This window comes from Loxodonta africana, chromosome 14, assembly GCF_030014295.1.
Source record: "Loxodonta africana isolate mLoxAfr1 chromosome 14, mLoxAfr1.hap2, whole genome shotgun sequence".
Taxonomy (NCBI): domain Eukaryota; kingdom Metazoa; phylum Chordata; class Mammalia; order Proboscidea; family Elephantidae; genus Loxodonta; species Loxodonta africana.
Genome location: NC_087355.1, coordinates 42025460 through 42052673, shown reverse-complemented (window position 1 = coordinate 42052673; position 27214 = coordinate 42025460). Strand labels below are relative to the sequence as shown.

The 27214-nt window shown below is 37.8% G+C and overlaps 1 protein-coding gene across 1 annotated transcript in view; it reads right to left on the bottom strand.

Moving 5' to 3' along the window:
• Positions 1-27214, bottom strand: part of SLC26A7 (solute carrier family 26 member 7) — a 125359-nt gene that overhangs the window by 27947 nt on the left and 70198 nt on the right. Inside the window, exons 5-10 of the mRNA XM_003408387.2 lie at positions 21897-22049; positions 18244-18326; positions 15533-15680; positions 13040-13153; positions 5107-5184; positions 3935-4030 (exon numbers count right to left, since the gene is read on the bottom strand). Of these exons, the coding sequence (XP_003408435.2) occupies positions 3935-4030; positions 5107-5184; positions 13040-13153; positions 15533-15680; positions 18244-18326; positions 21897-22049 (672 nt within the window). The remainder of the gene's footprint in view (positions 1-3934; positions 4031-5106; positions 5185-13039; positions 13154-15532; positions 15681-18243; positions 18327-21896; positions 22050-27214) is intronic.

Sequence of the window (27214 nt, the reverse complement as noted above, 5' to 3'; positions counted from 1 at the left end):
TAGACTGTCAAATCTTCTATTTGCACACAGGGCGGTTTCTTTTTCCCTCTAATGTAACACCTGCATGTGATCATATACAAAGTAACCTTAAGTTTTTTATCATTATCTCAACTTTCTGCAATTGCTCTGAGCTTTACTGGTCCCCCAGTGCTGACTGAATCTGTGTGAGTGTGGCAGGATAAGACCTCACACTGCTGCTAAACAAAAGGTTGGCAGTTCGGATCCACCTCTCCTTGGAAACTCTATGGGTCAGTTCTACTCTGTCCTATAGGGTTGCTGTGAGTTGGAATTGACTCGATGGCAACAAGTTCAGTGTTAGTTTTGTTTAAAGCTTTAAGTCCAGTTCCTACTGGTGGGCCTCCATGATTCAATACAGCATAGGGAATGGTGAAGCCTGGTCCTAACCATCTAAAGAACTGCAGACCTGGAGGCCATGATTCACTAGAGCAACCAAAAATTTTGCTAACACCTGGTTCTATTTTTAAAGCATATTTACTTTCCCACACTGCCATCTATTGTAAGCCAGGCTCACCAAGTGCTTAGCTTTTTCCTAAGGATACATTTGTGGCTTCAAAAAAAAGATATCCACTGGAAATTAATGACATGGATCAGTAAATAGTTCCACTGGTTAGAATAACTCCTGATACTATTCTGTACTAACTCCTGATAAAGATACAAATGCTAGTGGTCACAGTTAACAGGAACTGGTTAGCTCTGGGGCCTGTGTTTTTATACTGTATTTTCCTATTTACTTCCTTACCTGTTTGCACTCACAGCTCCAACCACAAGCTAACCCCAAAGCTGGCCTCAAGTAGGTAACACAAGTCTTTGCTCCTTAGAGAAAATGCATCGTGTAAAGCACAGTTCAGCAGTTACTGAGTCGCCTCACCTCTTCCTGACCCCCTTGTTACCCTAACAGTTTTGGTGACTGATTCATATTATTAAATTTCTGTCCATCTGAATTCTGTCCTTGCTGTTCAGGTACTCAAATCCAGTTCTGAGACTGTGAGTCAGGCTCAGAGTCCTATTTCCTCATTACTTCAAAAAGGATTTTGACCTACAAATCAAAGTAAAATTCTTTACTACAAAAAAATTAAAGAAATAAAAAAAGTTTTAAATTTTTGTGGAATAACTACTTACATTTTTAAAAATTTTCAACCTCCAAATTATTTTGCACATACACACATCTTTGGTGACCTTCTTCATATTCTAGGCATGCCCTGTCCATTGATTAATCTATTCTATACCTACAAAAGTCTGTGCAGTGTTCTCACTCTCAACACTATGACAGGATCATATTCCAAAAATCCATGGCTTTCATTGTGTAGGCCCTTAGCTGCTAAGAGACACCTGTCCACGTCAGCAACACAAGGTCATTGTCAAGATAAACCCAGTGTCCCAGAGAATCATCATGCACCTGCTATATCCACACCACTGATCTCAAACTTTCTCTTTTTATACTCACAGTCTTTGCTCTAGAATTAAGGAAAATAGAAAATTAAATAATTTCCTCATCACTCTATAACAATAAAGAAACAAAAAGGATGTCATTTTTTTTTTTTTTTACTGTACTTTAAATGAAGGTTTAGAGAACAAACTAGTTTCTCATGAAACAGTCAGTATACACATTGTTCTCTGACATTGGTTAACAACCCCACCACATGTCAACACCCTCCCTTTTCAACCTTGGGTTCCCTTTACCAGCTTTCCTGTCTCCTCCTGGCTTCTAGTCTTTGCCCCTGAGCTGGTGTGCTCCTTTAGTCTCCTTTTCTTTTTATGGGCCTGTCTAGTCTTTGGCTGAAGGGTGAACCTCAGGAGTGACTTCATTACCGAGCTGAAAGGATGTAAAGGATGTCATTTTACCTTAATAATTAGACTGGGTCTGAAATAGTTTAGATCCTGTAATCCATTTTTTCATACAACACTATACTATTTAACTTCTCCAAGTTGTTAACTGTCATCCATAAGACTACCAATCTGAGCTACTGAACCAGTTTTCAAACTGTCTACCAGATATTTTCAACATGTCCAAATGAAAACTCATTAATTTCACCCAAAAATCTTCTTCTCCTCCAATGTTCTCCTTCCTTCAATATTCAAGACACTACAGTCAGGACCGTGTCTTCCCAGACCCTTCTAAATGGGTTTGAACAATCAATCTTTCGGCTAGTAGTTGAACGCTTTACCATTTGTACCAATCTTCCCAAGTTCTATGAATTATTAATCAAAAATCTCTCTTCTCCATTCCCTGCATCTCCATCTTCTCCATCCCCTCTTCTCCATTCACTGCAGACCACTTATCTAAATCGAAAGGCATATGTGGCCATTCTTAAATTTTCTGACCTTATCTTACTACCCCCACCTGCACACTATCTGTTCTACCCACGCTGAATTCCTTGTTTTTTCAGTCAAATATGTTCACACTCATCTCTGTGTCTTTGCATATGTAGTTCTTTTTCTTTCTTCCCCAGACAATGTCTTCATTCTTCAATTCTCAACTCAGAAATCACTCCCTACAAGAAGCCTTTCCTGACATCATATTCTTCCCCTTCCAATACGATAATGTGCCCTCTCCTATGTGACTAATGAATTCCTTAGAAATGACTTCATCATAGGGTTATCAAGTTGCTTGTTAGATAAGTTTTCATCTCTCTGTTTCCATGTGCTACTTTACACATATCACCTTAAAAAGCCATGATCCTCTCTCAGCCTGGTGAATTTTGGCTTTTTGTTAGCCTACCAAACAATGCTCTTTCATATTTTAGCCCTTTGTGGGAGACTTTCTTATTAATTCGGTCCAAATTAAACGCTCCTGTCTTCATGTTTTTCTTCGCCAGCACTAAGCTTATACTTTTAAGTCTAGGTCATATTGCATAATGCCTTGTATAATAAATTAGTGTTTCCATGTCTGCTCCTGGCACAAATGATTAGAGTCTGGAGAGGATCAGTCGTTCTTTATTCACCCTACACTCCCCATGGCACCCAGCATTGTGCTTTGGTGGGAGCTCAGTAACGCTGACCCTCAGGAAGAGTATTATGAATGTGGGCATCAGCATGAATAATCCCCCAAAGTCTCTCAGAGCAAAGGGTATGAAGGAGCGGGAATAAATAGGTCATTATATTACAATGTAGTGAATGCCATAATAGAGGTAAAAAGAGGGAGGTACCCATGAAATACATGGCAGGGCCACTTCACCCATCTTGGAAGGGGGAAGAATTTTGAATGTTCTTGCGTGAATCTACTTTTCTAGAGTCAATGTGCTAAACACTTCTGGTAGTAGAAGCCACAGTTTATCATTACCCAGTATTATAATTTAAATCTGTTCCTGCAATATCCTATTAACTTTTGATGTAATCCATTTAAAAGACAATTATAAGGTATTTTGGTATTTAGAATAAATATGGTCACTATTTGAAGATTCCCCCTGTATTAATATAGCCTATTTCTTAGCAATTAATGCTAGTCTTTCACACATTATAAATGCTTATATGTCTGTTACTGTGTACTTCCTTAATGAGCCTCACTTCCAAAATTTATTCATAATCCTAACATAAATTGAGCATCCCCAATCTTTCACACATTATAAATGCTTATATGTCTGTTACTGTGTACTTCCTTAATGAGCCTCACTTCCAAAATTTATTCATAATCCTACCATAAATTGAGCATCCCCAATCCACTCAAATAACTAGCATTCCTTTATACATTCTCAAATACAGAGCCATCAAGATCTGAAAAATTCCATTTGTTTCTTATAAACACATTTTACACTTCCATGCTTTTATTAAGAGTCTAAAAAATAATAACTGAGAGTGTGATGTAGGCAAGTATCAAATGACAAAATCCATTTTTGGCAAATGAAAGTAATAAAGCTTATTTGGGTAACATGTACTTAAAATAAAGGGGGAAATTTCAGGTCAAATTTCTACTTACCCAATCAATTTTATCCACTTTCCAATATTTTTTTAAATCCCGGACTTGCATCAGCATTCCCTTCAGTCCCACAACAATAATACTCGCAAGAACACACTACAAATGAAAGATCAGCTGATGAAGAAGCAAGATGAAGACTTTAATCCCAATTCAAAAGAACTAAGGTATTTTTTCTTGGTTTTTAAAGTACTTCCTAGAGAAAAGCAATCATCGTTTAGAAGACTGAAGCAATAATGAGATATTTCCTTTTGTTCAGAACTAATCTACTATTGTACTGGAGGAATATAACATCAATTCAAGAAAATTGCAGTGCAAATTTTATGCTATTCAAAAAAAGAAAAGAAAATTTGTGAATGATAAGCGTGAATGTTATAAGGCTGAATGTTCCTTTAACTTCATAATACTAATTACTGTCTTTTATTTGAAATTTGTTGCAAAAAGTTGAGTGTTTTATAGCAAATATGTCCTTATAATTGCCCTGAGCATTAATTATGGGGTTTCACCTGCAAAGCTTTATAATGTTCAAAAATGAACTTGATTATTGGAAGATCCTCCAGTGGGAACAATTTATTCCCATTAAACAAATGTAGAATTAGAGACAGAAAGGACCAACATTGTCTCTGGCTTTTTTAAAGCCAATGTCTTACTTGTGTCACTTTGGCACCCAGGCCTATGAGCCACTGGTACTAGCGTTCTGCTCTAGCACTCATGTATATAGAATCATGGAATTTCAGAGTCAGGACGTAACCCTTTAGGTCAAAAATTTCCTCTAAAATATCTTCAACAAGTGACATTCTTAACTCTGTTGAAAACCACCAGTGATGAGAAACTCACCATTATCAAAAGGCAGCCCTTTCATTTAACCGTTCTGATAAATTTTTTCCAATGTCTACTTTTTATACCAGAGTGAGCCTAGTTACACCCTCCAAATGAGTACAGAATAAATCCAATTCCACAAAGCTATTTTGATATGCCTAAGATTAGAAGACCACCATGATATCCTTCCATCCCACCCACATCAAATGTGGCATCTTTCCACCCCTTCCCATTCAACCATTGATTACATAACATGGTTTCCAGATTTAGGATGATTGGGATTGTTAGTCTTCTAAGAAATTGTTAATATACAATCATTCCTATTAAAAGTAAATGATGAAAAAGCATTACTGTACCATGGGCAGCCAATAAAGTAAAGGTCCTATTGCATAGATGACTATAAGGATGAAAACGCAAGATATTAGACAAGCCACCTGTAAAATAGAACACAGAGAAAAAAGAAAAGCCTTGAGCTTTTTTTATTATTTCAGAGTTATAGGGGGACAAAAGATAATTCTAGTTCATCTTGATTAGGAGAAACAAAATGTTGGCACATGATTGTTAAATTGCATAGGCTGTCATTATCTACATTTTGCAGCTGAGGGAAGCCAAACGTGACAGCTGACAAACTGGTGCAATCAAATTAAGTCAGTGATGAGAGAAAAGCAATTCCACACAAAGAAATTGGACACCATCAACTTTTATCACACAGTCACAGGAACGGCTTTTTTGTTTAATAGTGAAAGTGACATTTCAATTAAAAGTTCTTTAGTCTATTGTTTCTTCCTCAAAACCTGACTCCCCTCCTTCTTTTCATAGGGGGTTGCTTGAGTAATTGAAAAACGCAGCTTGGGATTCTTCTGTGCTGACGATAAAATTCCAGCGAAGAATTTACTCTCATCTTTAAAAGTTATTTCTCAGTATGGACTCTAGTTATGAAGTGTTCCTATGGGATTACGGAAGCAGCCTCTGGCAGTGAAGCAGACGTAATTTTACTCAACCTAAGAAGTCATCAGTATCATATTCTAACCTACTCAGCCCACTGACAAAAGGCAATTCAGAATACCTGGCCCCCTTTTTTTTATAGGGGAAACCCTGGTGGCAGTGGTTAAGTGCTGGGCCTGCTAACCAAGAGGTTGGCAGTTCAAATCCACCAGGCGCTCCTTGGAAACTCTGTGGGCCAGTTCTACTCTGTCCTATAGGGTCGCTATGAGCTGGAATCGACTCAAAGGCAGTAGGTTTGGTTTTTTTTGGTTTGGGCTCCTATAGGGTTACTATGAGTCAAGAAATGACTTGATGGCAATGGGCTGGGTTTTTGGTTACAGCTATGCTCAACTTGATGGGAAATCCTACTTCACATAAGCAAATGTTCGTGACATAAAAATGTTTGGTCAAACCGTCATTCTAACAAGAGTAAAGAGGGCTGTCAAAAGCCCACAAAGATGCCGAGAACAACATTATGGAGATACGGAAGGAAATCAGGACTGATTGGAATGGGTAAAATTAAAAATAAACAAACAAGTAATCAAAACCAAATGCTAACAAAGACTTGGAGCAACTGGAAATTTCCAAGGCTACTGGTGGGAATGCAGTATGCTACAGCTTCTTTCACAACAGTTTGATAATTTCTTAAATTTCTACTAAAGTGAAATGAAAACAAAAGTCCAAATGAATACTTGTGGGTAAATATTTGTAGCAGCTTTACTCATAAACACCAAAGCTATACCTCAAATGTCCATCAGTTGGTGAGTGGATAAACAAATTGTGGGACATCCATACAACAGACTACTCATGGGAATATTCCATATCTTAATTGTGCTGGTGGTTACACAACTGTCCATTTTTTAAAAATACATTGAACTGTACACCTACAAAGGATAAATTGTGCTGTGTCTAAATTATATCTCTGTAAATCTGACTTAAAAATAAAAAGGCATTGGGAAAGTGGAAGGGGTCTGTAACAATTGCTTACATACTTGCATACAGCCCGAGTCAGTCCTGCATCGGACTTGTCCTGAACCTGGTGTATGTGGGGGGCCCGGGCAGTAGAGTGGGAACAGCTGAAACTTTTCAAGTAAGAAAGCAGTCTTTCAAATGGACATGAGAACAACTCTTCCTTGCTGGCAGAGGCTGAGGGAGTTCTATTCTCTCTTCCAATATACAACGGAACTCACTGCCAGCACTCTTCAGCATATGAAGGGGAAAATAATTCCTCCATGGGAAATCTGTCATTAGGGGACTAAATAAAAACAAAACACAAAAAAAACCAAACCTACTGCCATCGAGTTGATTCTGACTCATAGCGATCCTATAGGGCAGAGCAGAACTGCCCCATAGGGCTTTCAAAGCTGTAAATCTTTACAGAAGTAGACTGCCACATCTCTCCCACAGAGTGGCTGGCGGGTTTGAAATGACCAACGTTTTGGTTAGCAGCCAAGTGCCTTAACCACTGCATCACCAGGGCTAAATATTACTCATAAAAGAAACTTTGTTTTGTTGTTACTTACCAGTGAGTCAGTCATGTCCACTACACGTGTACAGAGCAGAACTGCTTCAGAGGGTTTATCTAAGAGTTAATTTTGCGTAAAGGAAAATGAAGTAGCCTGTATTTTCTCCTTGTTATATTCTCACACAAATATTATATATTTTGTCCATTGCTTACAAAGACTACTCTGCAGGCATTAGTGTTACGCATACTTGTATATGGTTGGAAGATGAGTGAAATGCCAGTTGTTTCCTCACTAAGCATTTGTCAAAAAATGGAGAATAGATCAAGAGGGCTCACTATATGAACAGGCTTGTAGAACATATTGGGTTGGTGGAAAAGGTGGGAAAAGGCAGAAAGATATATAGAGAGATGATATTAGGTAACTGTGTTAAAAGGTGTAGCTGCTAAACAAAAGGTCAACAATTTGAATCCACCAGGTGTTCCTTGGAAACTCTAAGTCCAAAAAGGTCACTACGAGTCAGAATCGACTCAACAACAATGGGCAATGGTAAGGCTAGATTAAGAAGGCTTTAAAGAAATTGGCCAAATCCTGAAGAGATAAAGGAACATAGTTTGGCAAAATTGGCCAGAGGCAATTTCAGTGTTGCAGAAAAACATGCCAATGTCTTCTGTCACTTTTTGCTGTGACTAGTCTCCATCCGCAGGGGAGCACCACCATATGTATTCATTGGAAACAAAGAGAAGCACGCAGGGAAGAGGGCCGGGGCTACTGTGCTCACTTCATTAATTAGCGGTCTTTTGAAGTAAAGATGGAAGGAAGACTTCAACATGTTTTTGTGCTATTCATCTAGGCAGCACAAAGACTCTGATATCAGTCTGTGTGCTTGCATCTCCTAAAGGCCTTTCTTAGGCACTCACGCTCTGGATGTTGCATCTAAAGAGAATATCACTGTAAAACTGTTTTCTACATGTGGAGGGTAGGAATCGGTTTGGGCCTTCGACCAGTGTACTTGGTATTAAGTGATCAGTATCTTCTGTTCTTTTAATTCATACATTTTAATTTGATTTTCTAAAGCATTCAAAGGCTTTACCATCTACTCACCATGTTATCTACAGAAGGCCACTTGTATGTAAAATGATCCTAAATTTGCTGTCCAATACAGCCACACTTGTGGCTCTAAAGCACTTGAAATGTGGCTAGTTCATATTAAGATACATTATAAGTAGAAAGTAAACACTAGATTTCCAAATCTTGCTACAAAAAAAAAGAATATAAAATACAGCATAGGTAATTTTTAGATAGATTCCATGTTGAAATCATATTTTAATATATTGGCTTAATTAAAATATATTAATAAAATTAATTTTATCAGTTTCTTTCTATTCTTTTAATGTGGCTATTAGAAAATTTAAAGTTACCTGTGTGGCCCATGTAATATTTCTGTTGGACAGCACTTCCCTAAAGTCTATGATCCTAAGCCTGGTTTCAAGCAGAATTTTCCTGACTTTTAATGTACCATATTAAGTAACAATAAAAATTGCATGAATTGTACTGTCCCTTAGCATGCCAGCAAAACTGACTAGTTTTATAATTACTGGGTACTTTCATTTCTCATCCATTCTTTCTAAAGAGTTATTGAAAACCTACCGTGTGCCATGGTCACAGGGAATACAGTGAAGAAAGGCAGATACGAGCCCCTGTTTTCAGGGAGCTTTCAGTCAAGAGAGGAAAGCAGATATCAATCATATAATCACATTTTAAAAAAAAATCAGTTGCCGCTGAGTTGACTGTGACACACGGTGACCCCATGTGTCAGAGTAGAACTGTGTTCTGTAGGGTTTTCAATGGCTGATTTTCAGAAGTAGATCATCAGACCCTTCTTCCAAGGTGCCTCTGGATGGACTCGAAGTTCCAACCTTTCAGTTAGCTGTCAATGCTTTAACGATTTGTACCACCCAGTGATACCAAAATCACACTCATGAACATTTAATGTCAAACAGAGTTAAGGACTCTGAGGAAAATGAACAGAGTTGATTTAGACATGGCAGCGATATCTGAAGGATGAGAAAAGTTAACTTGGAAGGAGGAAGAGAGCTGCAAAGACAAAGGGAACAACAGACACTAGAGTCCACAACGTGTGCAATAGCCTTTTGGCTGGCAACAACGACAAAAAACATAGTTCCTGCAAGGAACCAAAGCAGGACCATGTAACCTGAAAGTTAAAGCTGTAGAGAACAGCTGAAGATGATTCTGTAAAAGGAAACACTCAGAGCTTTGTAGGCCACATAAAGGTCTGCATTCTAAGACCTATGCAAAGCTGTTTGTGAGCTTTGAGCAGGAAGTAATATAATCACATATGTATTTTAAAAGATAATTTTTTCCAGAAGTACTGTACAAATGTTTCTGAGTAAGAGTCAATCGGTAATTAACAAGTTGTAAAGTGGTTCCCACTGGTCCTTTGATTGGTTGTCATTAGCCTAGAAGGCAAAGGGCTTTAATGTTTTCTAGGTTAATTTACTGGATTTAAGTCTAGTCCCTAAGAGAGAGAGCCATTTAAAGGGTTGTTTTGGTTTTTTTTTTTTTTTGTGAAGTCTTGTCACATAGAAAAACTGGCCTCATAAATAGCCTATTTAGAACAAAACTTTTAAGACTTGGCTTGCCCGTGCCTTCTTCAAACCACGTCAGTTATCAGTTATACCCACATAAACTTAACAGTTGTGGATGTTAAAGGTCTAAAATGACTACCATGGGAAAGCATCTTCAATTTGGGCATGCACATTAAATCAGATTCTTTCTCTATGCAACTTAATGGGAATTGTTGGGAAGATCAGCAACCATCTCAACAAGCAGAGCAGTATGGAAATACTCTGCTACTGAGCTTTGCTTCCCTGAACTCGTGTTTTGTTAGACTTCTATCATTTCTTCTGAAGTCTGATGAGTAGAATACCATGCAGAAAATATCTGGAAAAGTCCTTAGAAAAGTTCTGTTGGCCTAATTATTCAAGTCTGTAGCCTCTAGAATAGAAAAGTGAATGCGCACCCCTCCACCCCTACCCTCTAAGTCAAACAAATTCCTGCCCAACTCAAATGAAGACAATGCCAAGATTTCAAAATAAGTACGAGTTTCTTGAAAGTATTATCTTTTAGACATTACATGTTGAAAACTACAAAGATTATTCAGATGATATTATTAAAATGGTAGTTAGGAAAGCAGGTAAATAAATGCCTAAGGAAGCTACAGATGTGCAACAGAGTTCAAGGTGAAAGACACCTCAGACATTCTATGTCAACCTTCCTTGCCCATGTGACAGATAAAGACACTCATCTGCCCAAGATCCCCCAGCAAGTTGAAATGGCAACTTGGACAAGAAAAAACTGCCTTACTTCATCTCCACCAAAACAATATGTTTTAATATTCAATATTAAAGAAAATGTTCTGAAAATCTTTTATTAGAAAAATATGTTATAATAATATTAATGAAATCAGGGATAAGAGTCAACATTCATTGAGTATTTGCTTGATACTCAGGCATTGTGCTAAATAAACATGATTTATTTAATTCTTACATAATCCTACTTTAACAGCCAAGTCCACTTAGGCTAAAGAAGGAAAGTTTCTCGTCCAAAGTCACCACTAGCAGTGCAGCCAGGATATAAGCCTAGGCTCTGGACCCACATCCTTAACCACTCACTAGCTTATCTAACCTGAATGTGAAGAAAGGAAATTCAATGTACGCTCATCAGAAACCATGTGCAGACCGCTACGGAATCCTAGAATTTTACAGATAAAAGTGTTCTCAGAGTAAGGGATGATGTGTAAGTAAGTACACTGTATTAAACACTCAAATTCAGGTCAAAAACTTTTGAGATACAGTTTGCAAATGTTAAACCAGCATTTGAAATCTAACTGCATAAAAATCAATTAAATTGCTTGGTGTCATGAAAACCAAAGTTGTTTGAGGTTTTCACTTTTCTGCTGGACTTATGGAAGTTATTTGTCCAATTACAATATACTCAAAATTTGTCATTGCTTCCTTTCTGCTCCATGGTACATTGACAATAATTGTATTAGTCAGTTTTATGCTATATTCTAATACCTTTTTCATCATTGTCCTCTTACCACTTGCCCCTAAGGACAAGAACCATATCTTATTCATCTTTATTCTCCCAGAACAAAAAAATAGAACTTAATATGAGGCAGATTCCTAATAAATGTTTGAATGAGTCCATTAAACATTTCATAAATTCTCATTAAATAAACATGAATTGTTTTAGTAATAATTAGCTGTTCATGGGAATTTCTGATATTGAGACATACATGGATTTCCTTGTATGAAACAGTGGTTACAAGTGCAAGATTTAGAGTAAAGCTATCTGGGTTCGAATCCCACCTCTGACGCTCACTAGCTTTGTGACCTGATACGTTACTTCAATTCTATTTTCTTCAACTCTCTCATCTGGAAACTCAGGATAATAATATAATAGGGTGGCCTGAAGGGCTAAATAAGTTCATTCATTTAAAAAGTATTACACATGATGCCCAGAATGTAATGCTACTCTCACCACCACCGCCAGTACCACCATCTCCTCCACCTCCTCTGTTATCATCATCACCATCACCTTCATCATCATAATTTTCTCACCGGTAGCCAGCAAAACACCTGATATACAGCAGTTTCTCAATATACGTTGAATTAGCTTGAATTCCTAACAAAATACAGTAATTGTTTCTTTAATCTAAAATGCGTAGATATCTAATTCCACATTTACATACTTGTATGTTTCCATCGGAAGAAATTTCTGTACCAAGGACTGCTTTTGCCTAGCCGATTTCATTTTATTTAAAGAAAGTGAGCAAAAATGGCAAATTTTCAAATTAGTATGGTTAGATCAAGAAGCCCTGGTAGTTTAGTGGTTAAGCACACAGCTGCTAACCAAAAGGTCAGCAGTTTGAACCTACCAGCCGCTCCGCTCCACGGCAAAAAGATGTGGCACTCTGCTTCCTTAATTAAAGATTACAGCCTTGGAAACCCTATAGGGCAGTTCGTCTCCGTCCTATAGAGTCACTATCAGTCTGAGCCCACTCACTGCATGACCATGGGTTTGATGTTCAGATCAGCAAAAATCAATATTAGAGACACCACTAGAGGGAGCTTTGGTTTCTAAGGTCACTAATAATAAAGCTGCCATTTGTACTGGGGATTTTTTAGTTTGCTCTTTGAATCACTCAGCTTCAAGAAGCACCATTCCTAAGAAAGTGAAGACAGAAACGTCCTTGAAACTACTTAGAAAAAATATGAAGAAATGCAAATATTTTTCAGGACTTGAAAGGGAAGCATGCTTTCCCTGTTCTCCAAGAACAGAAGTGAAGGCCAGGCAATTCTTTTTTTTTTTATTTTATTGTGATAAAATATACATAACAATACATTTGCCTTTTTAACCATTTTTAAGTGTCCAATTCAGTGACATTAATTACACTCACCAGGTTGTGCAACCAACAGCACTATCCATTTTCAAATGTTTTTCATCACCCTAAACAGAAACTTGGAGCCATGGTGGCACAGTGGTTGAGTTTGGCTGCTAACCAAAAGGTTGGCGGTTCAAATCCACCAGACGCTCCTTGGAAACCCCACGGGGCAGTTCCACTCTGTCTTACAGGGTCGCTATGAGTCAGAATTGACTGCACGGCAATGGGTTTGGTATGGCGAAACAGAAACTTAATACCCCTTAAGTAATAACTTCTCATTTCTCCCTCCCCTAAGCTGCTGGTAACCCCTAATAAACTTTTGTCTCGATGCATTTCAGGCATCCTTTTATCTCTGCTGAACCATTAAGTTACCTGTGTCTTTGCCCCGGTGCTGTAGAGGCCAGCAGTCCTTCCCATGGCTGCAGCACTTGGTATGCAGAAGAAAAATGAAGGAATCACATTGCTGAGGCCATGCGCCAAGAATTCCTGTAAGATTGATAACAGGAGAACATATCATTTCTTAATCACAACAGACTTTCAGAGACCACAGGCACAACTTGTCGAAGAATGAGTCTTATTTATATTCAACTTCTGTTGGCCACACCAGTTGAAATTAAAGAATGATAAAAATAGCTAAGTTACTGAGTGTTTACAATGAGCCAGAAACTGTTCTAAGAAGTTTACTCATAACAATTCTATAGGGAATTATATAGTATTTATTTATACTGTTTTGCATCTATATTTTTAAGTCATTATAATCAGACTTTGCATTAACGATCTCCACAAGGCTAAATCCAATGGTTAATCTTAGCTTACTTGATCTAAAAGCAGCATTTGAACCAGTTGCTCACTGCCTCTTCCTTAAAGACTTCTTCATTTGGCTTCTAGGATGAGACACTATCCTGGTTTCTTCTTACCTCCCTGGCCACCACTTCTCAATTTCCTTTGTGGTATCTTCTTATCTAACCAATGTCAAATGTTGGACCACTTCTCTTCTCTATCTATACCTTAGCTACCCAAATACAAAATACACATTGACAACTTCCAGTTTTGCATCTCCAGCCTGGACCACTCTTCTAAACTTCAGACTCACATAGCCAATGTGCTACTCACCATCTCCACTGGACGTCTCAAACGTGATAAACAGGGCAATTGCTCTCTACCACCTCCAACCTGATCCTCCCACACTCTTCCCCGTTTCAAGTTCCAGTTGCTCAGGTCGAAAAAGCTTTGAGTTATTCTTGACTCCTCCCCCTCATCCACATCCAATCCAGAATCTGTCTGCTCCTTATCTCCCGACTCTACATCCTGTTCCAAGTCATCATATTTCACTGGAATATTCCAAAAGCCTACAAATGCTTTTCCCTGCCTCTTTTGTTGCCAGTCAACAACATGAATATCCTTACCCTCATGGAGATGGCACTCTGGTCAGGGAATGCTAACGGTAGACAGGATACACAAGGAAAATAAAGCAAAGAAGGGGATTGGAAGATCTGGAGTTTATGATTTTCAATTACCCAGGGAGTCCTCACCAAGAAGGGAATATTTGAATAACTGGGGACAGAGTTCCTGGAAAAGGGAGCAGTAAGTGCAAATGTCCTAGGCCATGACTGGTGGATTCAAGGAAAAGCAAGAGGTAAATGTGGCTAGAACAGAATGAAAAAGGGATAAGATCTCAGAGAGGAAAAAGGGGTGGTGGTATATCACATTGGCTGTTGTAAACTGTGCTGAGAAGCCTGGCTTTAATTCTGAGTGTGATGGGAAACCTCAGTGAGCTTTTGAGCAAAGGAAGGACATGATGTCTGTTGTTCACCCATGTATCCCTTGTACCTAGAACAGTGACTAGTATCTAGTAAACCAAAACCAAACCTGTTCCAATTGAGTTGATTCCAACTCGTAGCAACCCTATACAACAGAGTAGAACTGCCTCATAGAGTTTCCAAGAAGTGGCTGGTGGATTTGAACTGCTGACCTTTTGGTTAGCAGCTGAGCTCTCAACCACTGTACCACGAGGGCCCCAGTACATAATAGAGTTCAATAAACCTCTGTTGAATAAATACATCTACTTTTTATGCATGAGGAAACTGAAGAACCACTGAGTGTCAGGGCGGGAGTACCTGGGTTGTAAAAGCAGTCAATGTACTTGGCTGCTAACAAAAGGTTGGAGGTTTGAGTCCACCCAGAGGCACCTCAGGAGAAAGGTCTGGCATTCTGCGTTCAAAAGAATCAGTCACTGAAAACCCTATGAAACAGTTCTACTGTGACGTATACGGGGTCGCCATGAATCGGAATTGACTCTACAGCAATTGGTACATGAGAGTACTGAAGCCATTCAGCGTGTGTGACCACCACACTGTCTCTGCAGAATGTACACCTCTGTGAAGCCACTGGACTTGAAACAAGACACCGGCAGAAGAGTATTCAGAAATACAGCCAATGTAATCTGTATCATTTGGTATTCAAAGGATACATCCTCCCTTCTTTTAGTTTTTTACTAAGAAGAATAAATAATATTCGTGTTATGCTTACTTATTTGTACTTTGAAATCCCTAATTTTTAAAGTTAGCCTGCAATTACAAATGTTCCTATAGATTACGATTCCCTTCGAAAAACAAACCAAAGAGAATATCAAGTATGCTTCTCGAAAAAAAGAAAAATTATATTGTTAACCAACCCATGAAGGTTGGATTTTCTGCTCTTTACAAATAATTTAGAGATTTTTATTTTATTTTATTTGGTTTTCTACTCATTCTTTTTATACATTTAGGAAAGTTATATTTTTCATAAATCCAACATGTTCGGGATCTGGGAGCACACATGACAATGATACAATGCGAGTGGAGAGGGTGTGGGGGCATACTCCACCTGGTTGTCATCAACTGAATATTTGAATTTTTTGGCAGATCCTTGAGCAAGAGTCAATGAGGCCACATAGCCTACAAGTGCCACTCCAAAAGCTTCAGTGATTACTGCAGAGAGGATGTTCATGGGGGGAGCTCTAGGTGGAGGAATTCTGTGAAAAGAAAGAGCATATTGAAGTCATCAACCTTCATGTAATTTCTGTAACAACTTGCAATGAATTCAACTGTGGTTATGACTCTGAAGTTTATATAGAATAAGTGAAATGCCCATGGGAAAAGCCATGCAGCCATGCTCTTAGAAGCCCTTTGTTTTCAACATTATTTAGCAGAAAAGCAAAATCACAAGGAATACCACAGGGACAGCTCCAAACATCTTAAATGGCACTTACTCCCTAGGAATTCAGGTTACACCGCAGTAACCCTGACTCAACAAAAATTTCTTGATTCTGTATCAGGACACAAGTAAATCTGGACCATTTTTTTCATTTGAACCTTTCCAAATATTTATTTGGCTGGCCTTAGAGACTGTATTTCCCCCCGTAAACTCTACAGAACTGTATGCAAACACTAGTTTACTATAAGCTACAATTTGTGAGTTACTCCCGAAATTTACTCATTGAGTTCATGATCTTAAATATGTTTTTACCTCCACTCTTCCACAGTTCGTTTAGTTATGCATTAAGTATGTTAGGAAACATATTTTTAAAGGCTCCATCTACCCTCTGCAGCAAAATATGGATCTACAGCAGCAGCCCCACAGTTTCAAGGAGCTGTTTAAAATATTTCCCTCAAATAATAACCATTGTCTTATTGTCTTCTGAAAATAATTTGAGCCAAAATATCATCATTTATTTATCCCTGACACTACTTTGGAGACTTACCAAAGAAATAAATTCCTCAGGGGCAAAGTAGGGAAAAAAAAAAAAAAAAAGGTAAGAGAATTCATTTTAATTTCACACCTTGTAAATGCCCTACAAGTAGAAAGTTTGGCTGTTTCACATTAGCTATTTCACTTCATTTTCCCAACAACCCTCCCAGACTGAGTATCATCATACCCACTGTATGGAGGAGGAAAATTTTGAGAAAGATTAGGAAACTTATCTAAAGTCACAAAGTAAATGGCAGAGCTGGGATTCGATATCATCTCCATCTCTTTTCATGATTTCTTAAGAGGTTGAGTCTGGGGAAAAAAAACAAAAACAAAAAACAAACCCACTGCCACCGAGTTGATTCCAACTCAAAGTGACCTGATAGGACAGAGAACTGCCCATAGGGTTTCCGAGGCTGTAAATCTTTATGGAAGCAGACTGCCACATCTTTTTCCCATGGAGCAGCTGGTAGGTTCAGCCTTTTGGTTACCAGCCAAGTGCTTAACCACTGCACTACCAGGGCTCCTCAGGCTATGGAGAGGTCCCTCAAAATAAAGGAGAATTAAAAAGAATGGAAGAAAAACATATCTTTTTTTTTTTTTTTTTAACCTACTTACTAAAATTTATCCCTAAGACAAATTGATTTGTATCATTTCAGGCTTTAAGATATATGCAGCATAAAACTGCTCATCTCAAAACAGAAAAATTTTGTTTCATGAAAATTGAGCTTGCCTAATTATTAAAACCAATTAACTGTTCTAGAAACATTTCAAAAGTGGAAACGCAGAGAACCCTTTTGAAAATTCAAGTTGATTCAGGTAATCACCATTAGCCTACATAGGATAAAGAGAGGATTTTTTTTTTTTATGTGTCTTTTTAATCGCTGAGAATTTTTCTACTGTTCCTGCATTTTAATGTAGTTAGAAACCGAAATTTGGGACTGAAGGATAAAAATTTAGAAGAGCCAGCATCTGTACCTTCGCCCCACTTTTATAAATGTTGTTGTGTATACATCCTATTAAAAGAGAATATGACACTGCCCCTTTCCCAGATCGCCTCATTTTTTTTTCTTCAGTTTATATTTGGAACCACCCTATTAACGTGAACACCTCTGCCTCCATTAAATGTCCTCTTAATGTCCACATGTTCTCTTTTCTTTTCTACTTCCATCCTCTCTCTTGGCATTATACCTACCCAGGCCTGAGGGTTTGCTATTTCAGATGACACCTGCCTACCTTTATTATGTCTTAAGTAAAGTAAAAAGCGTCATAAGAATATGTGGGATGGCGGGGAATATGGCAGGCTAAATCCCTGGCATGACTCTAATTTCCAAATACAATACCCTCCATTTATTTTTCAAATAATTTCCAATTTTTTTTTACCTGAAACAATGCTGTACAAAACAGTTATCAGCTTCCTTAGTAATAGGTGAACAGTCTAGGAATTTACTCTTTTTCTATACTTGTAGTTCTTTATTTATTTCATTTTAAAATAGAGAGGAATTAGAAATTTGCCCCATACCCAAACCCTCAAGCCCACTGCCACCGAGTCAACTCCAACTCATAGTGACCCTATAGCATAGGGTAGAACTGCCCCAGAGGGTTTCCAAGGCTACACATTTTTACAGAAGCAGACCGCCGCATGTCTTTCCCACAGAATGGCCGGTGGGTTCGAACAGCTGACCTGTTTTTTTTTTGGCTGGCAGCCAAAAGCCTTAACCACTGCACCACCAGGGCTTCCTGTCCCATACAAGGCCTTTGAAAAAGCGAAATCCATACCCAACCCCACCCATTCCCTTTCTCTATCAAAAATGAACAAACAAAGAATACAAGAGAAACTACATTACCCTTTTGGAATATGGCCAACCACTGCTAATCCATATGCGTGTTCCATGTTGGTACAATAACAAGCAAATGATGCAGCAACAATCTATGTGATTCCGTGTAAAAAAAAGAAGGAGAAAACTGTATTACTGACCTCTGAAACACCTTAAAAGTAGGCTTAAAAGTAAACATTGTTATGCTTCCCCTGACTGTCAAGACTAATGCAGCAGTTACACGGATTTCAAAAATTAAGTTTTTTTTAATTTAAAAAATCCTTTGAGTGTTGAGAGTACTTAATTCACAGTCTCAAAAATTAAATGGCATCTCATAAGATGAACTTTTTAATAGGCTACCCTGTATCAACCCAATTATGTCTAATATTGAAGGAAAGCAAAGCACAGAATATAGGTGTGGTCTGTAGGCAGACATCCCAATCCAACCTGAAATGTGTCTCTTATGTAAGACAGCACATTTTCTCTTCACGACAGCGTCTTCTCAAGAGTTTAAGACATTGCATAAATATTCCTAATGATCAATGATGATCTACAATCTCCTTGAATATTTTTGAATTTTGAGCTTTTATTATTTCCTGAAGTAAAACATACAAGATGATACCCTGTTGTGCTCAACGCTTTCAATATTGCCATCCTGGAGTCTCAAGGCGCCCTGGGCTTCTGTTCTGGAGAGATAGCAAGGAAGGTAAGATGTTCTCTGCCTGCACTACAAACATCTTTAAAGTGGATATCAGAGCCCAGATTAGCCTGTGTTGTACAAGCCATGCCACCCTAATGCTTTCAAGCTATTTTCAGATTCTCCTTTCATTCTTCTCATAATTTTAATCGGTACTGAAAATTTCACAAGGCTATGACTTCAGTTTGGAACTCTTTATATATCACACTTTTCTTGTTAAACAGGACATACCAATTAACCATTTATAGTATAAATTTATCATATACGTGGCCAGAAAAAAGTACAAGGAAATCACACTAACAAAATAAGGAATATCTAACAATGTCCAATAATACCAATTAGCAGAATTTTTTCTGTATGTGTATTTCTGTTTACAATGATAATACTTGGCCAAACTTACAAAGGTTTTAAAAATCCAATGGGCTCAAAAAGAAGAATAGCCTTTAAGATTAAAAAGAAGAACACAACTACTCAGGCTATACTGTCAAAAAAAAAAAAAAACGTTGTAAATGTTATGATATACTTAGAGTATTTTCTAAAGACACCAGTAGCTAAAGATATAAGCCATTAGGTTAGAATCAGAAGTATTGGCATATTAAAAAATTCAAATTCCTAAGCCAATAAATAAATTGTGATGAAACATTCAGACCAGGTCATAAAATATTGTAAACTATAAAAGAAAACATACCATAAAAAAAAAATTTAAAAAAAAATACCATAGCCCCAAGATACTGGATCCTTATTGAAAATGCAAGAGTGCGTGATGCTCAATACACAAAACTAACATGAAAATTAAGTAACCCAAGTCACTGGCTTAGTCTCTCAGGCAGTTTCTTACCTCCCCACTATATGTCATTAACATAATTAAACTTCTTTTATCAGTCTAGCTATCAGTTCTTCAATATTATTTCATTATCATAAGTGTGTACAAGGGTGGCACCTAGGTAAGAGAGTATCCTGCCCTGAGTGGGCCCAGTGCTTTAGAGGGTCCCAATCTGGCCCATCTCCAACTGTAGACCTTCCCATAAGATGGGAGCTTTGTGGGGGCAGGGAAATATGCCCAAATTAAACCTATATCCCTCTATATGGGCCACCCTATGTGTACTCAGGGATCTGCAATTCTCCCCCAAATGGCCCCAATCCTGCTTGCAGGTCACTTCTCCAAGCCTATCCTTCCAGAATGGCCCAAGGGGAGGTCAAAGGACAGTGGAAGTGGTCATGGAGGGGGGATATGTTTAGAGCTTGGACATAGGGTAGGGATATCCACATCTGTACATATGAATCCCCTTGTAGGTGAACAGACCTGGAGTGGAAGGAGAAGGGACAGGTCCAGAGGCTGGCTCTCTCCATGTTCCCACGTTCTGGCAGAATGTCAAGGAAAAGGAGAATCCTCTATTTGAACCTGGCCTTCAAGGTCATCACTAAGGTACATTAGTAAAGATAAGAAAACAGAGCTACAGAGCCTATGTCATTTACCATTTTGATCTATAATTTTTAAGTATGTTGGCCTACATTGGTACTTTGCCTTGGACCTTGCAAATGTTAGAAGTAGGACTGTATAGATTATCTTCTATTTTATTATAAGGAGAATTTTTACTATTATTGCGGGGAATAAACAACTATTCTATTACTAGCCCAAGGACCTTCTTCCCTAAGATTATTTTTATTTTTTTGGTTTCATGAAACTATGTAATAATGCTTCCCGAGATATAATAAGCATTTCTTAATATCTATAAGTCATGGAGCCCTGGTGGCTCCATGGTTAAATGCATGGCTGCTAACTAAAAACTCAGGAATTCAAATCCACCAGCTGTTCCTTGGAAACCAAATGGAGCAGTCCTACTCTGTCCTATAGGGTTGCTATCAGTTGGAATCAACTTAATGGCAATGGGGTTTTATAGGTGTTTGGAATACGATGGTAAGTTTTATAGTTGTTGCTTTAAAATTAATAATCATAGCATCCTATAATTTAATGGCTTATTTGAAATACACACACACAAACATACACATCACACAGATCACACGTTACATGTATTGCAGCAAATAACCAAGAGTACAGAATTATACGTGGCTTAGATGTGGGGAAATGTCAACCATTTCTTAGTGTTATAGGCATCAGTCTTATCCTTCAGAGATATTTTCCAAGGTGCTAGCATAAATTTACACGAACCTATATCATTTTAACTGTCTGAAAGGATATTACAATATAGGAATTTATTTAAACACCACTTGACATATTACATGTTTAACCCAAAAGACCATTAAAAAACCAAAGCCTATTAATGACAAGTTAGTAGACTGTGGTTGTGTTAATATTTCATTTTCAATTTAACTCTTGGTTTAGTCGAGAGTTCCCTATAGCGGATCTTAAAATTTCAAAAGGATATATATATTTTTTAATGTACTAAGCTTTGAGAGTAAAGTATAATTTATTTCTTTGCCAGAGTCAACAACAACAACAAAAAAATTGGAGAGCCAGCCCTGGCCAATGAAAACAATGAGTATCATTTCAATATTAGTAAAATTGGATCAGTAACAAAAACGTCAACAAATCTGCCAATCATAAATGGACACTTGTCAACTGATAATATTTTTAGGTATATTACGGTTGTGCCACACAAATAGGATGTGATAGAGCTTTTTATTGTTTTCCAGAAGATCATGGCGGAGATCACCTGAGTCTCACCCATAGAAACGTCTCCTTATTTAAAATCTTAAGCTATATGTTTTCTTTTTTATGTATGAAATTGTGAGCGTATGAGAAATGCTGTATAAATTGAAACATGTGTGCCTTCTTTTTTTAATTATTGATTCAAAATGTTTCCTGTCCTTACATTAATGTATAGCTACGCAAATTAGCCCTACTTTAATGAGAGACAGGAGTAGCTGTGAGTTGCCATAGACAATATAGTGAGCATTTGCACATAACCCCAACAACTGGCAAATGGTGCATTGCAGAATGTCTAAATGTTGATTTCATACTTACCAAAACTAAATCGACAGGAAGAACAACTTTAATTTTCCTTTTAAACTGTTCATTCAGCTCCTTAACAAGAACAAGCACCACGATGCTCACCAAGGATAAGAGCAACGCTTCCAGTTGGACAGACTTGATGTTTTCAAAGACATATGCATAAATCTATAGGGAAAATACAAACATAATTCAGGATCATCCACAATATACCAACATCCAAGTCTGGCCCCAAATACACTCAGCGATGGTTTACAAAACGATTTAAATGACTGCAGGAATGGAGGTCAGTGATGATGAAGAACATATCTACATATTCAATTCCATGTACAAAATTGCTTTGCTCTTAAATTTTCCATCAAACTCAGGGTTTGCACCTTCCTATACAGAGAAAGTACTGGAGAAACTGACTTCTCTGGTTCCTTCCTAGACACTTCAATGGACAGAGATGTTATAACTCATTAGTTTAGTAAATAGTTCCATGCATAATCATCACTTAGAGCAGAAAAGAAACTATAGGCACCCCCACCACTATTCCACAAATGCTGTTGTTGTTGTTAGCTGCTATCTAGTTAGCTTCCAACTCATGGTGATCCCATGCACGAAGGAAGGAAATGTTGCCAAGTTCTGCACCATCTCCGTGACTGGTTGTGGAGAGGACCATTGTGATCCATAGAGTTTTCATTGGCTGATTTTTGGAAGTAGAGTTCCAGGCCTTTCTTCCTACTTTGTCTTAGTCTAGAAGCTCTGCTGAAACCTGTTTGGCAACACAGAAACATGCGGATTTCACTGACAGATGGGTGGTGGGTGTACATGGAGTACGTGGGCCAGAACTGAACCTGGGTCTGTCACGGACTGAACTACGTCCTCCAAAACTGTGTGCATCAATTTGATTGGGCCATGATTCCTGGTACTGGGTGATTTTCCTATCTATTGTAAATCCTGCCTCTATGATGTTAATGAGGGAGGATGGGCAGCAGTTGTGTTAGTGAGTCAGGACTCAATCTACAAGATTGGATTGTGTCTTGAGGCAATCTCTTTTGAGATATAAAAGAGAGAAGTGAGCAGAGAAATAGGGGACCTCCTATCACCAAGAAAGCAGTGCTGGGAGCAGAGTGCATCCTTTGGATCTGGGGTCCCTGCGAGGAAAATCTAGTCCAGGAGAAGACTGATGAGAAGGCCAGCAGTACGAGGAAGCTTTACCCTAGAGCTGATGTCCTGAATTTGGGCTTTTAGCCTACTTTACCGTGAGGAAATAAACTTCTGTTTGTTAAAGACATCTACTTGTGGTATTTCTGTTATAGCAGCACTAGATGACTAAGACAGTCTCTCACATGGAAGGTGAAAATTCTACACTGAGCCACCTAAACAAATACACATGCAAACTGTACCCAAAGGAGTTAAGAGTTGGTATTTGACTGACATCATATATGTGACTTAATGTAAAACACAACCATGTTCTCAATCATTCAGTATTTATCAGTTTATTGCCACACACTTTATGTCAAACACTATGCCCAGTGCTAGATCTACAGTGGTGAACAATATAGCTGCACTGCCAGCATTCAGGAATGGTACTTTCAGTCTAGTGGAGGAATTGCTAAGTAAAGCAATAGATTAGTGCAGTATGGTGCTATGGATGTGGAAGGGGCACCTAAAGTATAAGTATCTTAGAGGTGGTGGTGGTCAGGGGAGCCCTCCCCAAAAAAAGATAAATAGAAATTATCCAGGCTATGGATAGAGGGGAGGTGAGGGAAAGGGGTTGGGAAAAATGTTCTGCCTAAAGATGATACTTGTAAAACTTTAAAGCATAGATTATGATGGGAGGTGTGTATGATTTAAAGAAAAATATTGTCAAGAAATCAATGGAATTATCTATCTTGAAAAGTAAGAAAGCCTAGCTGAATGTATATTCACATCGAAGAATTTGCTTGAAACTAGGAAGAAGGTTTTTGCTATTGTTAGTTGCTGTCGAGTTGATTTGGACTCATGGCAGCCCCATATGTGCAAAGTAGAACTGCTCTATAGGGTATTCAAGGCTGTGACATTTCAGAGGAAACCCTGGTGGCGTATTTGTTAAGGGTTCAGCTGCTAACCAAAAGGTCTGCAGTTGAGATTCATTTCAGAAGCAGATCGCCAGGCCTGTCTTCCAAGGCACCTCTAGGTAGTTTCAAACCACCAATTTTTCGGTTAGTAGTCAAGTGTTTAACAATTTGTGCCACCCAGGGACTCTCTAGGAAGAAGATACAATTTATCAGACAGTCAATATTGGTAACTTGGGATAATCCACCTTGGCAGAAAAGAAGGATAAATATATGAGTAATATCAAAGAAAAGGAATAAAATCAAAGCCTTTTCTAAAACTAAAGCCTATATTTATTCAACTGCATGCCAGTAATATTTAGGATACTGTTGATAATTATATAACTATCTGTTCTATCATTAAAAAGATAGGCTAAGACTTTAAAGAACCCTAAATTGAATGCTGTACTAGGTTGAATAGTATCCCCCCAAAATTTGTGTCCACCTAATACCTCAGAATATGAACAAATTTGGAAATGGGCTCTTTGCAGATATAATTAGCTAAAATAATACTGGATTAAGGTGGATCCTAAATCCAATGCTTGGTGTCTTTATAAGAAGGCCATGTAGACACACACATACACACACACAAGAAGGCATGTGAAGATAGGGGCAGAGATTGGAGATAACGCTGCCCCAATCCAAGGAATGCCAGTAATTACTGGCAGCCACCAGAAGCTAGAATACATACACAGGACAGCTTCTCCCTCAAAGCCCGCAGAGGGATCATGTCCTGCCAATATCTTGATTTTAGACTTCTAGCCCCCAGAAATGTGAGAGAATAAATTTCTGTTCTTTTAAGCCACCCAGTTTGTGGTAATTTGTTATGGCAGCACCAGGCAACTAATGTAAGTGCTACAGGGGAAAAATAATAACTAGCCTAAATTCATTCCTATTTATACATGTACATTTGATATAAAGAAATCCAGTTAGAATTTTGTTGTGGGGAAAATTAACACATTGCTTCTCAAAGTCATACAGAATATTAAATGTACAACAATAACTAAGATAATTTTGAAACACAAAAATTATGATGGGTTTATACCACAAAACATAAAAATATATATATGTGTGTGTATATATATATATATATATACACACACACACACACAGGCAGTCCCCAGGTTACAAATGTCCAACTTATATACAACCCATAGTTACAAACCAACGCCCATAAAGTGTATTATATTAAAAATTCAAGGGACATAGAATGGTTCATAATAACAAATGGGTGCTACTTTATGACATATATCAAAACATTATTATTACTGTATTATTATGTTAAAGATGTTTTAGTGTATCTGGAAGTGTTTCGTTAATATTTTTAATGCATAGAAAGGTATACTATATACTAGACAAACACTTGACTACCTGACTTTAAATATGAACCGTACTTAACTGTTCTGCCTTACGTACACATTCAACTTAAAGACAGATTTAGGAACGGAACTCATTTGTAATCCAGGGACTGCCTGTATATGTATCCAAACCCGTTGCTATTGAGTCGATTCTGACTCATAGCAACCCTATAGGACAGAGTAGAACTGCCCCATAGGATTTTCAAGGAGCGGATGGTGGATTCAAACTGCTGACCTTTTGGTTAGCAGACGAAGCTCGCTATAGCTGTTAACCACTGCACCACCAGGAGTCTTGTATATGTACATGTATATATGTGTGTGTGTATAATAATGTAAAATCAATTGAAACAATATGATACTATGTAGTATAAAGTGTCCACGAAAAAATAGAAACCAAAGAAAGCCAAAAACATAGCAGCTGCATTATAGAAAAAATTACTCAGTATACAATGTTTGGACAAATATTAAGCAAAATAAAATGAATTCTGGGAAAAAAAAGAGTTAAATGTAAACATTGAAGCCGTAAAAAATGTACACATTAATAAAAAATGGACAGAAAACAGAAATAAATATACAATTAACAAAAAATAAAATTTTGAATGGCCAGCAAACATAAGAACAAAGACCTCAACCACAGCAGTAACTAAAGAAATGTAAATTAAGACAATTAGAAATGATTTTTCTTTTATCACATTACAAATTATTTTTAAATGATAATAATCAGTGTTATAATCAGTTATGACATTTGAGGGAAGCAATGGGAACCCTCCTCTACTGCCCCTATATTCATGCACTCACATGCCCATATATTGGCACAATTTTTTTTTTTTTTTTTGGTGATCTGATAAAACTTATCAAACCTCTGAAATGTGCTTATTCTTTGCCTTAGCAACTCCACTTCAAGAAATTAAGCTAAGAGTACAATTACGGTCATATGAAAAGGCCTTAATTTGCTTTACAAGGTGAGGAAGATATTCGCTAAAGCGTTGTTTAAAACAGCAAAAGAAACTGAAACACTTCAAAGAGGAAAGTAACAAGAAAACAGGTTGAATTCACTAGGTTACATACACACAATTATAACAGTCTTTTTTTATGGTGGCATAGTGGTTAAGAGCTACGGCTGCTAACCAAAGGGTGGGCAGTTCGAATCAGCCAGGCATTTCTTGGAAACTCTATGGGGCAGTTCTACTCTGTCCTATAGGGTCGCTATGAGTTGGAATCGACTCGACGGCACTGGGTTTGGTTTTGGTGGGTATAACCGTTAAACTGGCTATTTTGGAAAACAAATTCATTGACATGGAAAGGCCTTAGTGTTACAGTGCTAAGTGGGAAAAGCAGATTTCAAATAAATATGTATGGTTTGATACCACATTGTTGGAAAATAAAATGAAATTTCATACTTTCTGTAGATATAACTGGAATGTTAATAGCTCTGAGTAAGGAGATGTTAGTGCTTGTCTAAATATTTCATATCCTCTCATAAAGATGTATCATTTGTGTAATTTCAAAGATTTTATTAACAGACCTACAATACTTATAGGAGTCCTTCTGACAATACTTAAGCGCTTGGTGCTAACCAAAAGGTCAGCAGTTCGAACCCACCACAGGAGAAAAGACCTGGAGATCTACTCCAGTAAAGATTACAGCCTAGGAAACCCTATAAGGCAGCTCTACTCTGTCCTATAGGGTTGCTATGAGTTCGTATTGACTCAAAGGCACACAACAAAATGCTTATCTCTGACATGTCTCTTAACACCTCCTTCTGTAGAAGATGCGGAATCTGCTTTTTACACCTTTATTTTTATTAGTCCACAGCAGATTTCTCAAGTCCAGTTTTAGGTGATAAAACTAGTTTTTATCATACAGGCTATTCAGATAATAGCCCAACATTTTG